The sequence below is a fragment of the Lepidochelys kempii genome, chromosome 1, assembly GCF_965140285.1.
Source record: "Lepidochelys kempii isolate rLepKem1 chromosome 1, rLepKem1.hap1, whole genome shotgun sequence".
NCBI lineage: Eukaryota > Metazoa > Chordata > Testudines > Cheloniidae > Lepidochelys > Lepidochelys kempii.
In genome coordinates, this window is record NC_136380.1 from 115,598,514 (window position 1) to 115,612,148 (window position 13,635).

At 43.4% G+C, this 13,635-nt stretch overlaps 2 protein-coding genes across 9 annotated transcripts in view; both read right to left on the reverse strand.

Annotated features, from left to right (window-relative positions):
- Positions 1-13,635, reverse strand: part of NCK2 (NCK adaptor protein 2) — a 162,889-nt gene that overhangs the window by 83,434 nt on the left and 65,820 nt on the right. The window lies entirely within an intron of this gene.
- Positions 4,184-6,318, reverse strand: LOC140914186 (uncharacterized). The gene is made up of 2 exons (XM_073351426.2): positions 5,698-6,318; positions 4,184-5,122 (listed from the first exon to the last, which is right to left on the reverse strand). The coding sequence occupies exons 1-2, from the start codon at positions 6,254-6,256 to the stop codon at positions 4,608-4,610; spliced, it is 1,074 nt and encodes a 357-aa protein (XP_073207527.2). The 5' UTR covers positions 6,257-6,318; the 3' UTR covers positions 4,184-4,607.

The window sequence follows — 13,635 nt, forward strand, 5'->3', positions numbered from 1 at the left end:
TCGTCAAGAGGACTCCAAGTTCTTTTTCTTGAGTGGTAACAGCTAATTTAGACTCCATCATTCTGTATATATAGGTGGGAGCATGTTTTCCAATGTGCATTACTTTGCATTTATCAACAATGAATTTCATCTGCCTTCACCCAGTTTTGTGAGATCCCTCTGTAACTCTTCAGTCTCCTTTCTACAAAATTGCTCAACATAGTTAAGTCCAGTTTTCAAAATTTACCCCTTCTTCCAAATCAATTAGGAATATGTTGAACAGCACAGATACCTGTGAGACCCCACTATTTACCTCTCTCCACTGTGAAAACTAACCTAGCCTTTGTTTTCTATCTTTTAACCAGTTAATGATCCATGAGAGGACCTTCTCTCTTATCCCATGAATCTTTACTCTGCTAAAGAGCCTTTGGTGAGGGACCTAGTCAAAGTCTTTCTGAATGTCCATGTACACTACATCCAGTGGATCACTCTTATCCACATGCTTATTGCCACTCTCAAAGAATTCTAATTAATTGGCGAGGCACGATTTCCCTTACAAAATGGACTCTTCCCCAACACACTGTGTTCATCTATTTGTCTGATAATTCTGTTCTTTGCCATAGCTTCAACCAATTTGCCTGTCACTGAAGTAAGGCTTACCAGTCTGTAATTGCCAGAATCACTGCTAGAGCCCTTTAAAAAAAAAAAAAAAATCAGCATCAGATTAGCTATATGCCAGTCATCTGGTACAGAGGCTGATTCAAGCGATAGGTTATGTACCACACACAGTAGTTCTGCAATTTCATATTTTAGTTTATTCTGAAATCTTGGTGAATACCATCTGGTCCTGGTGATTTATTACTGGTTAATTTACCAATTTGTTTCAAAACCTCCTCTACCGACACCTCAGTTTGGGACAGTTCCTCACATATGTTATCCAAAAAGAATGGCTCAGGTCATGGGAATATCCCTCACATCCTATGCAGTGAAGACCAATGCAAATAATTTATTTAGCTTCTCCACAACACTCTTGTCTTCCCTGAGCACTTCTTTAGCACCTTGGTCATCCAGTGGCCTCACTAGTTTGGCAGGCTTCCTGCATCTGAGGTACTTAAAGTTTTGGTGTTAGTTTTTCTTTCTAGTTGCTCTTCAAATTCTCTTTTGGCCTGCCTAATTGTATTTTTACACTTGAAATCAGTCTTGAGAATTCAGCGTACTTTAAAGCACACACATCTTTTTCCCACCTAAAGATGACTTAGGTAAAATTAAACGTATCTGGAAAACTTACAGAAAATTATCTGACTTCTGTGAACTGCTCAGTAAACGCAGAATGTTAACTGCATTGCTAAAGGAGATCCAGAACATTCTACAGCTTAACCAGATAATGGACAAAATGCATGGCTCTCTCTTGAAATGTTTTCTCATTACAATGCCACAAACTTTGAACAGTGAGAGGACTAGTATCCTGCACAGATCACTGCTTCCAGTACTTATTTATGGGCATTGTTTATTTACCATATTTATGGACTCTGTTTATAAAATCTGAATTTAGAAATCTCTGAACTATTTTTTATCCAGATTTTTGTTTGTTTTTACTTCAAATGTGATTACAGTTGGAAAAACTACAATATAAAAATAGCACTGTTACTCAACAGATCTGGTTCTGTGTGTATTTTACAAATATAACTGCTGACTTCAGTGACAAAAATTACTACTGCTAATAGTACAGAGTTAATCCAGCTAGGCGAGAGTGAGACAGTTTCTATTCCAGCTTGGACATCATCATCTATATGAAGCATGAGTGGATGGGGTGGAATTGTGACATGCCATGGTCTAAAATGCCAGTATATGTAGACAAAATCCAGTTCCACATTTCACTTACATCTGTTATCTTCGTGGATCTTAGGGTATGTCTACACTAAGGAATAAGGTCGAATTTATAGAAGTCGTTTTTTTAGAAATCGGTATTATATAGTTGAGGGTGTGTGTCCCAACAGAAAATGCTCTAAGTGCATTAAGTGCATTAACTCGGCGGAGTGCTTACACAGTACCGAGGCTAGAGTCGACTTCCGGAGTGTTGCACTGTGGATAGCTATCCCACAGTTCCCGCAGTCTCCGCTGCCCATTGGAATTCTGGGTTGAGATCCCAATGCCTGATGGGGCTAAAACATTGTCGCGGGTGGTTCTGGGTACATATTGTCAGGCCCCCCTTCCCTCCCTCCTTCCGTGAAAGCAAGGGCAAACAATCGTTTCGCGACTTTTTTCCTGAGTTACCTGTGCAGACGCCATACCACGGCAAGCATAGAGCCCGCTCAGGTAACCGTCACCGTATGTCTCCTGAGTGCTGGCAGACGCGGTACAGCATTGCTGCACAGTAGCAGCAACCTATTGCCTTCTGGCAGCAGACGGTGCAATACGACTGGTAGCCATCCTCGTCATGTCCGAGGTGCTCCTGGCCACGTCGGCTGGGAGTGCCTGGGCAGACATGGGCGCAGGGACTAAATTTGGAGTGACTTGACCAGGTCATTCTCTTTAGTCCTGCAGTCAGTCCTATTGAACCGTCTTATGGTGAGCAGGCAGGCGATATGGATTGCTAGCAGTCGTATTGTACCATCTTCTGCCGGGCAGGCAAGAGATGTGGATGGCATGCAGTCCTTCTGCACCGTCTGCTGCCAGCCAAAGATGTAAAAGATAGATGGAGTGGATCAAAACAAGAAATAGACCAGATTTGTTTTGTACTCATTTGCCTCCCCCCCCATCTAGGGGACTCATTCCTCTAGGTCACACTGCAGTCACTCACAGAGAAGGTGCAGCGAGGTAAATCTAGCCATGTATCCATCAGAGGCCAGGCTAACCTCCTTGTTCCAATAAGAACAATAACTTAGGTGCACCATTTCTTATTGGAACCATCCGTGAAGTCCTGCCTGAAATACTCCTTGATGTAAAGCCACCCCCTTTGTTGATTTTAGCTCCCTGAAGCCAACCCTGTAAGCCGTGTCGTCAGTCGCCCCTCCCTCCGTCAGAGCAACGGCAGACAATCGTTCCGCGCCTTTTCTCTGTGCGGACGCCATACCAAGGCAAGCATGGAGGCCGCTCAGCTCACTTTGGCAATTAGGAGCACATTAAACACCACACGCATTATCCAGCAGTATATGCAGCACCAGAACCTGGCAAAGCGATACCGGGCAAGGAGGCGACGTCAGCGCGGTCACGTGAGCGATCAGGACATGGACACAGATTTCTCTGAAAGCATGGGTCCTGCCAATGCATGCATCATGGTGCTAATGGGGCAGGTTCATGCTGTGAACGCCGACTCTGGGCTCGGGAAACAAGCACAGACTGGTGGGACCGCATAGTGTTGCAGGTCTGGGACAATTCCCAGTGGCTGCGAAACTTTCGCATGCGTAAGGGCACTTTCATGGAACTTTGTGACTTGCTTTCCCCTGCCCTGAGGCGCATGAATACCAAGATGAGAGCAGCCCTCACAGTTGAGAAGCGAGTGGCGATAGCCCTGTGGAAGCTTGCAACGCCAGACAGCTACCGGTCAGTAGGGAATCAATTTGGAGTGGGCAAATCTACTGTGGGGGCTGCTGTGATACAAGTAGCCCACGCAATCAAAGATCTGCTGATATCAAGGGTAGTGACCCTGGGAAATGTGCAGGTCATAGTGGATGGCTTTGCTGCAATGGGATTCCCTAACTGTGGTGGGGCCATAGACGGAACCCATATCCGTATCTTGGCACCGGAGCACCAAGCCGCCGAGTACATAAACCGCAAGGGATACTTTTCAATAGTGCTGCAAGCTCTGGTGGATCACAAGGGACGTTTCACCAACATCAACGTGGGATGGCTGGGAAAGGTGCATGACGCTCACATCTTCAGGAACTCTGGTCTGTTTCAAAAGCTGCAGGAAGGGACTTTATTCCCAGACCAGAAAATAACTGTTGGGGATGTTGAAATGCCTATATGTATCCTTGGGGACCCAGCCTACCCCTTAATGCCATGGCTCATGAAGCCGTACACAGGCAGCCTGGACAGTAGTCAGGAGCTGTTCAACTACAGGCTGAGCAAGTGCAGAATGGTGGTAGAATGTGCATTTGGACGTTTAAAGGCGCGCTGGCGCAGTTTACTGACTCGCTTAGACCTCAGCGAAACCAGTATTCCCACTGTTATTACTGCTTGCTGTGTGCTCCACAATATCTGCGAGAGTAAGGGGGAAGACGTTTATGGAGGGGTGGGAGATTGAGGCAAATCGCCTGGCTGCTGGTTACGTGCAGCCAGACACCAGGGCGGTTAGAAGAGCACAGGAGGGCGCGGTACACATCAGAGAAGCTTTGAAAACCAGTTTCATGACTGGCCAGGCTACGGTGTGAAAGTTTTGTTTGTTCCTCCTTGATGAAACCCCCCGCCCCTTGGTTCACTCTACTTCCCTGTAAGCTAACCACCCTCCCCTCCTCCCTTCGATCACTACTTGCAGAAGCAATAAAGTCATTGTTGCTTCACATTCATGCATTCTTTATTCATTCATCACACAAATAGGGGGATGACTACCAAGGTAGCCCAGGAGGAGTGGTAGAGGAGGGAAGGAAAATGTCACACAGCACTTTAAAAGTTTACAACTTTAAAATTTATTCAATGCCAGCCTTCTTTTTTTTGGGCAATCCTCTGTGGCGAAGTGGCTGGTTGGCCGGTGGCCCCCCCCACTGCGTTCTTGGGCGTCTGGGTGTGGAGGCTATGGAACTTGGGGAGGAGGACGGTTGGTTACACAGGGGCTGTAGTGGCAGTCTGTGCTCCAGCTGCCTTTGCTGCAGCTCAACCATACACTGGAGCATACTGGTTTGGTCCTCCAGCAGCCTCAGCATTGAATCCTGCCTCCTCTCATCACGCTGCCGCCACATTTGAGCTTCAGCCCTGTCTTCAGCCTGCCACTTACTCTCTTCAGCCCGCCACCTCTCCTCCCGGTCATTTTGTGATTTCCTGCACTCTGACATTATTTGCCTCCACGCATTCGTCTGTGCTCTGTCAGTGTGGGAGGACAGCATGAGCTCGGAGAACATTTCATCTCGAGTGTGTTTTTTTTTCTTTCTAAGCTTCACTAGCCTCTGGGAAGGAGAAGATCCTGTGATCATTGAAACACATACAGCTGGTGGAGAAAAAAAAAAGGGACAGCGGTATTTAAAAAGACACATTTTATAAAACAGTGGCTACACTCTTTCAGGGTAAACCTTGCTGTTAACATTACATACATAGCACATGTGCTTTCGTTACAAGGTCGCATTTTGCCTCCCCACACTGCGTGGCTCCCCCCTCCCTGTGGCTAACAGTGGGGAACATTTCTGTTTAGCCACAGGCAAACAGCCCAGCAGGAATGGGCTCCTTTGAGTGTCTCCTGAAGAAAAGCACTCTATTTCAACCAGGTGACCATGAATTATATCTCACGCTCCTGAGGATAACTCAGAGAGATAAAGAACGGCTGTTGTTTGAACGCCAGCAAACATACACTGCAATGCTTTGTTGTACAATGATTCCCGAGTACGTGTTACTGGCTTGGAGTGGTAAAGTGTCCTACTATGAAGGACGCAAGAAGGCTGCCCTCCCCAGAAACCTTTTGCAAAGGCTTTGGGAGTACATCCAGGAGAGCCGCGAATGCCAGGGCAAAGTAATCCTTTCACATGCTTGCTTTTAAACCATGTATAGTATTTTCAAAGGTACACTCACCGGAGGTCCCTTCTCCGCCTGCTGGGTCCAGGAGGCAGCCTTGGGTGGGTTCGGGGGGTACTGGCTCCAGGTCCAGGGTGAGAAACAGTTCCTGGCTGTCGGGAAAACTGGTTTCTCCGCTTGCTTGCTGTGAGCTATCTTCTTCATCCCCAAAACCTGCTTCCATATTGCCTCCATCTCCATTGAAGGAGTCAAACAACACGGCTGGGGTAGTGGTGGCTGAACCCCCTAAAATGGCATGCAGCTCATCATAGAAGTGGCATGTTTGGGGCTCTGACCCAGAGCGGCCGTTCGCCTCTCTGGTTTTCTGGTAGGCTTGCCTCAGCTCCTTCAGTTTCACGCGGCACTGCTTCGGGTCCCTGTTATGGCCTCTGTCCTTCATGCCCTGGGAGATTTTGACAAAGGTTTTGGCATTTCGAAAACCGGAACGGAGTTCTGATAGCACGGATTCCTCTCCCCATACAGCAATCAGATCCGGTACCTCCCGTTCGGTCCATGCTGGAGCTCTTTTGCGATTCTGGGACTCCATCATGGTCACCTCTGCTGATGAGCTGTGCATGGTCACCTGCAGCTTGCCACGCTGGCCAAACAGGAAATGAGATTCAAAAGTTCGCGGTTCTTTTCCTATCTACCTGGCCAGTGCATCTGAGTTGAGAGTGCTGTCCAGAGCGGTCACAATGGAGCACTCTGGGATAGCTCCCGGAGGCCAATACCGTCGAATTGTGTCCACAGTACCCCAAATTCGAGCTGGCAAGGCCAATTTAAGCGCTAATCCACTTGTCAGGGGTGGAGTAAGGAAATCGATTTTAAGAGCCCTTTAAGTCGAAATAAAGGGCTTCATTGTGTGGACAGGTGCAGATTTACATCTATTTAATGCTGCTAAATTCGACCTAAAGTCCTAGTGTAGACCAGGGCTTAATGTATGGCTGAGATCAGCAACTGAATGAAAAACAGCTGACTAAAGCTGAACACAGGCAAGACAGAGACAAATTTAGGGTCTGTGTAGACCAGTGGTTCTCAATCCACAGCCTGCTGTGGCCCATGTGACATCCTCAGGGCCACACAGATAGTATATATATATTGTGTGGATGCAGTGAAGGAGGACACGATTCCGACTCACGACATGCAGGGGTAAGGAAGAACTGGAGAGGCATTGACCCACACTACCTTTTATGCCCTCAGGCAGGAACACAAGGGGAGCTAATATGCATGTGTGGGTCAACGGACACTGCTTTGAAGAATTTCCGGACTCCAGCACATGGCGTGCCTGTGGACCCATGTGTGGAATACACACAGGGACCATCATTTGAAGAACAACAATACAGTAACAAGGTAACTGCCACTGGTAAAAACTTATGCCTAAAGATGACCTGAATGATTTAAAAAAGGGAGAAAATGATGTTATGGAGACTGGAGAACTACTGAAATGACATCACAAGAATATAGAACAAACGCTGAGCAATAGGTGGTTAGGAATTTTTTAAGCCATATGGTTTTATAAACACCTAATCAATCACTTAAATTAGATAACATTTCAGAAAAAAATGTCTATGTTAAAGATTCTACACCCGACAGAGTAGTACCATCTTTCAGGCCTTCGTACATAAAATAAGAAGGAAAAAAGGGCACAATCACAACTTGTAAAAAACATCTTTTCAAGTAATCTTTAAGATTTAGAGGAACTACATGGCAATTAAAGAGTTAAGTTGCAATGAAGAAAACCTCTCATAGGAGGACCAAGCCCTTGTCCCTACTTGGGAGTAGCCCCAGTAGAACAATCAGTGGCAAGCAATCAATGTCGTTATGTGGATGCTTCTCCCTAATTATAAATAAGGACAAGACTTTGTTTTTGCCTGCCAAGTTTCCACTCCTCTCACCTACTTCATTCTTCTGAGCAAGCAGCATATCGAAATTTATAAAAATAAAATAAGTAGGCAGAATGAAGGGGCAGTCCACTACACAAGACAAAGGTGGAAGGTTTAATATTAGACCTACCAGCCTTCATATAACCCCTTAATGAAAAGGCCAAAGAATAAATTGGAAGGGAATGTGACAATAGAGAAAAAATTATATACATTGAGTCATGCAAAAGGAAACAAAAATTGAGAAGGAAAATTTAAACTGTTTATCTGTATGTTATACTGATGTGACATGCTCTGTGGAAGATAAATCCCAATAGATTTATTGCTATTCATAGACTGATGCCACCTACAGTGATTCTGTCAGTCTTTACATAAAAAAATAAAAAGGTAAAATAATGAGAAACTACTGCCTAGGCTGGCAATATTGACGACAACATATGGTAAATTTTATGAAATGGTAAAGAACCCTTCCCTGCCTGGTTAAGATTTCACTAAATCTTTCGCAATCTCAACATTTGAAATAGTTAAAATGACCTGGTCCTAATTAGTTCTCTCTCATGTTTCACTTTGCCATACCAATAGTACATTCACTGGTTTTAGAAACAAAGAACACAGTTCTCAAATGTATGAATTTAACCTTGATCTTACATGAAAGGAGGAGCGGATCAGAACCACCATACCCTGCTACATTTTATTGCTAATCCCTTGGAACACTATTAGCCACTTTTCAAGGGATTTCACTTTATACTGTCTATAAAATGCTGAAAATAAAACTGAACTGCTGACCTTCTGTTCCCCAATAAAAAAAAAAATCATATACTCTATTCACTTTTTGTGTTCTAAGTAGAAAAGATGCAGATATTTTAGAGTTTGATCAGAAGGGTAAAGTGAGCATCTCTGAAAAGAAAAAAAATATTCTGCCCTCTTCTTTTTCTTCAAAGAAACCGACTGGATTAGTGGGATTAAGTGATCTTTATCAATCTTATGTGTTAGGTATATAAATATTCCATAAAATTTAATGAATTCTAGAATGCTACAGCAACATTACAGACAACCTGTGGAAATTTGCTTTCACACAAATTTTACCTTTTTTGGTTCACAGAAGTATTATTCATTGTTTTAAATCAAGACTGTCTCAATTTGTTACATTTTTCAACTACTGTTACTTAAAATATTCAGAATATTTCTGTTCCTTTAGAATTTGCAGTAAGTCACTCAGAGTTGAATTCTATACCCTTTTTTGAAGAGGGGGGGAACAAATTCTGCACAGTTTGTTCATTAAGTTTCAAAGCAAAACTGCACCTCTGACTTATGCCTCATTTATACCTGAACTTCACATAGCTGCTTGGCAAATCTCTGAGACTGGGACACCCCATAGAGAGGCATCAGAGGCTATCTGAGGTCTAGTGGAATTTGTGCTAATCCAGGTAGGCGGATCTAAGTGGGCCACCACGTGACTAATCTTAATACAGTCTGAGACAGTATTTAGGCAGACTGAGGGAAGATAGGTTGCCCTTTCATTCTGCTGGCAAACATTAGGAACAGTCTAGGAGAATTCTTAAATAGGTTCATTCTGTAAGGTAGTATGAGAGACAGCTAACAGTGTCCATGGTATGAAGTTCTGGTTCTCCCATAGCAGTGAAAGGTTTGGACAAGATGACAGGTAGGTGAATCAACTGATTAAGATTAACACCAGAAACCATTTTAGGCAGTAACCTCTGGTGAGGTCTCAGTCACTTTGTCCTAAAATAATGATTCCTATTTTTACATAGTGTTTTCCATAAGTAGATCTCTGAGAGCTTCTCAGTCTTTCAGTGTATTTATCCTCACAACACACTTAAAACACACAATTGCTACCCCCATTTTACAGATTGAAACGGAGGCACAGAGAGGCTAAGAAACTAGCTCAGGTCACACAAAGTCCACGGTGGACCAAGGAACTGAACCCAGATCTCCCACATCCTAAGTCAATGCCTTAACCACTGGAACATCTGCCCTTTTCTTTGAAATCAGAACCTTCAGCTTCCTGGGAAAAGATCTTACCTCTACATCAACCATCTACCTCTTATAGCAGGGATAGCCAAACTTACCTGACCCTCTAAGCTACATATGACAATCTTCAGAAGTTCGAGAACCGGGGAACACCTGCTGGGAGCCACGGGTTGGAGCTTCACCCCCACTCCTGCTGAACCCCGAGCCCTGGCAGGTGTGCCCCACAGGGCCAAATCCCCAAGACTCCCCCCCATCCCTGCTGGGAAGAGGCCCCTATCACAACACCCTGCTGCAAATCAGAGGTCCTCAGATCCGCTCCTCCCCCTAAGTCGGGTAGGTGGAGAATGGGGGCGGGGGCCCTTAGGGGGACTCTACAAGCCGCACTTTAATGGTAAAAGAGCCACCTAGTTTGGCCACTCCTGTTTTATAGAGTACTGTGTAGGAAAATTCTGTCATAATGGCTTGAATCTCTTTCATTCTTCTGGCAGAGGTAATGGCTGCTACAAAGGTGTTTTTCACAGACAAGTGAAAAGAACAGGATGCCAATGGTTCAAAGAGAACCATCAAATCTGTTAAAACAATGTTGAGATCCCAGGAGGATGGGATGGCTCACGGGCAAAAAAGTATGAATAAGCCCCTTGAGAAACCTGGCCATGGACGGATGGGCGAAGACAGTGTGACCTTCTACTGGAGGGTGATGAGTGGAGATGGCTACCAGGTATATTCTAATGGAACTACCAGAGAGCCCTAAGTGCTTTAAGGAAATCAGGTAGTCAAGGATGGCAGCAAGTAGAGCTTCCTTGATTTTCCACACACCAGGGAACTTCTTACATTTAGCAGCACAGGAGAAGCTTGTGTAATCCTTCCAGCTGCAAGCTAGAATGTTTTCAACTGCCAAGAAGCAGGACCTATCAGCAGATGTCAGCCAGACAGCATCCAAGCATGAGACAGAGAGAAGTAGGTTCCAGATGCAGGAACTGTATTTCCTATTGCGCGATCATGTCGGAAACATTGGGAGCGTGATCAGAGACCATATTGACAAGTTCATGAGGCCGGAGTACCAGAACTGCCCTGTTTGTTGGTGTGGTACATCACTATGGTGTTGTCAGCGAGTATTGGTACTGTGGTAGACTTGCAGCACCAGCAGCCACAGGTGGTAAGAAGGAACTGGAGAGTGGTTGTGGCTGTCCTACCCTTTATGTCCTTGGCACGTAAGATGTAGGTACAGCACCAACAGATGCTTCTATTCAGAAAGATTCCAGTCTCACACATATGGGGTGCTGGAACAATTTGTATAGTGCAGGTGCTGAGAGCCATTGAACAAACTGTAAACCCTGCATATGATGGAAACCACTTCAAGCCAAGGGGTGTGGTAGCATCCCTAGTTCCAGCAAATATGCCTATGGGGACATGAACACCAGATGTGGAATGTACATGGGCAACTGCTTGAAGAACCAATCCTTTTTCTTTTACTTTAAATAGACTATTGTCTTTAGTTACTTTCATTTAAATTAAATTATATATTAAGCACAGTACATCTTCTCAGCTGGATAGTTTCTTATTGCATAAAATTTGTATTACTCACAGGAGAGTAAATTATAAGTTACTACAGCAGAGTAAATTATAAGTTACTACAGGAACTTAACAAAACAATTATTTCTTTTTTATTGATATCTTTAAGGCAGTAGATTCTGAACTATTGAATCCATCATAAATAAAATTACACCAGTAAATATTTAAAATAAGCTAACTCATCACCTTGAGGAGTGTATATTAATTTTATTTATTTTGCTATAAGATATGTACTGAACAAAAACATATTTTAACTCCCTAGCCAGCAAGTAGGGGGATTTGTATGGATTATAGTTAGGCATAATATTTTCAGCATACATTTGATGGTGTTGGATCATTTCAATCCATGAACTGTCTGACTTAAACAAGTTTGATGTTATTGTACAGACATAATACATATACAACTAACCACTCTGCTCAGTTTTATATAAAATAAAAATGTGTAGTACTGAACAGAGAAAATACTTCAATTTTTTTTAGATAGATTATGTTATAGCAAGTAGCCAAACTACTTTAAACAAAATGAAGCTACACGCACAAAAGCAAATAGCATGGTCTGCCATTAAAAAGCCAACATTTACAGTTACCATATCAAAGCACCTGAGATACTTCAGTACTTCCCTAAACTTAGAATAAGAAATGGCTGCAGTATGTCTACTATTGTGCGGTAGCAACTTGGCTTTTTAATGGTGACCAGGCTAAGCTGGACAACAAAAGGATTTTGAACTAGGAAAGTGGAATAGAGGGAAAAAAACTACAAACAGTGCATAGTATATGAAATTATACTAATGGCAGTTAGGCTAAGCCAAGCCTTATGCTTAAAGCATTAACACACAATGGGAAAATAACTATTCTGTAGTAATTCATTGCTAGTGTACTAGCAAAGTGGACAAAAGTCAAGTGTTAATTAAAACACTCACTCAGGGATGTCCCACTGAAATAAACCTTGTAAATATTTTCTAAATATATTTAGTCTGATGAGCACTGAATTAATGTACACTCTATTAGAGCCAATGCTTACCATTTTTATTTGCCAGTCAAATCAATTTATCCTGCCTATTTTGAGGTATGGCAATTTGAAGAGAAGTGCTCACACCACAATCTGCACTAATTTGCATCCTTGTTAATTGCCTCTGAAGGGAGCCCAAGGACCAAATGGCCATAGAATCCAAACGACCTTCTCTCCCAAGAGATGCTCCCTGATGGGGATGGTCAAAGTACATTGGCAGGGCAGAGTGAAAAATTTGGGGCTGTCAGTTCTATACTTATGCAGATAATAAATGTAAGTGTGGACACCATCTACGCTGATGGGAGAGTTCTCCCGCAGGCATAGGTAATCCACCTCCCAGAGAGGCAAGTAGCTAGGCAGACAGAAGAATTCTTTCATCGACCTAGTGCTGTCTACATGGGGATTTAGGTCAGATTAACCATGTCACTATGGGGTGTGGATGTTTCATACCCCTGGCAAACATAGTTTAACTAACCTAATTTTCTAGTGTAGACCAGGCCCAAGATCTCAGTATCTAGAACTGTCATTTCAGCACCTTTCATGTATATTCTCACACTCAAATTAAAAACACAGAGAGCAAAGATAACAGACTATGACACTGCTCCTAGGCCTGTCCCACAGGATGCTTAATCTGTTAGAGGATCAAAAAATCCTTAGGGTTTTTCCAGGTAGAATTTTATAGTTCTACTAACATTCAGGATACACCAGAGGCCTGAAAGGGAAGAAAAAGCTAGACAGACCCCATCTTCTGATTAAAGTAGAACAGAAGCTATTACACAGTTCTGTTGTTTTGGAGAACACACGGAAAGTGTGTGCATGCATGCATGTGCACAAACATGAGAGAGAGACAAATGGTGTGAAAAAGACAGCCATAGGCTCAGTAACCACGTGTAATATTATGGCTTCAAGGCAAAGGTACTTTAATGACACCTAACTCACAGATAGAACCTAAACCGAAACATTAGCTATGTGGAAATACTATGCTTTAACTGGAGACTTAAAGATGTATGCTGCCCAAAAGAAGTGGAAAGAAAAATTTGCAAATCAACCAGATGTCTTGAATCTCTCTCCTGGGTAGGACTAAGTTTGTAGTCTTAAGCTCAGCGAAGCCTTTGTCAACACATTATTGTTGTTGCATTCTTGATTTTCTAAGGGAACAGGAAATGGCCTTGCACACCACTGAAAGGACGCCTTTTTACATATTCTGCAACAGTGTTACCTTATCATCTGGCTAGTAGAACAGCCCTCACACTGAGATGTAGAACAATATTTTGGGAAAGACAATTTGGTACACAAAGCATTTTTAGCTAGCTCTACAAACAGGACGCACTGGGCCAGAAATGGATGAAATTTATCATCGGAGAATGTGTCTACCTAGATATTGATAACAAACTTATAAAGGCAGAACGTCCAAAGAATATGTAGAATGGTGATTATGATTCCACAGGTCACCTTAAGGTCATTGGTTGCACTACTGAAGCTGTCTGGCTTTTAAGGAAGACA

What these genes read in the sequence shown, in the direction of transcription:
- LOC140914186 (XM_073351426.2), bottom strand. Translation starts at nt 6,256, where the DNA reads ATGCACAGCTCATCAGCAGAGGTGACCATGATGGAGTCCCAGAATCGC. An exon ending in AGGCGGAGAAGGGACCTCCG is followed by an intron (nt 5,123 to 5,697) that starts GTGAGTGTACCT and finishes TTTCTCCACCAG; the next exon opens with CTGTATGTGTTTCAATGATC.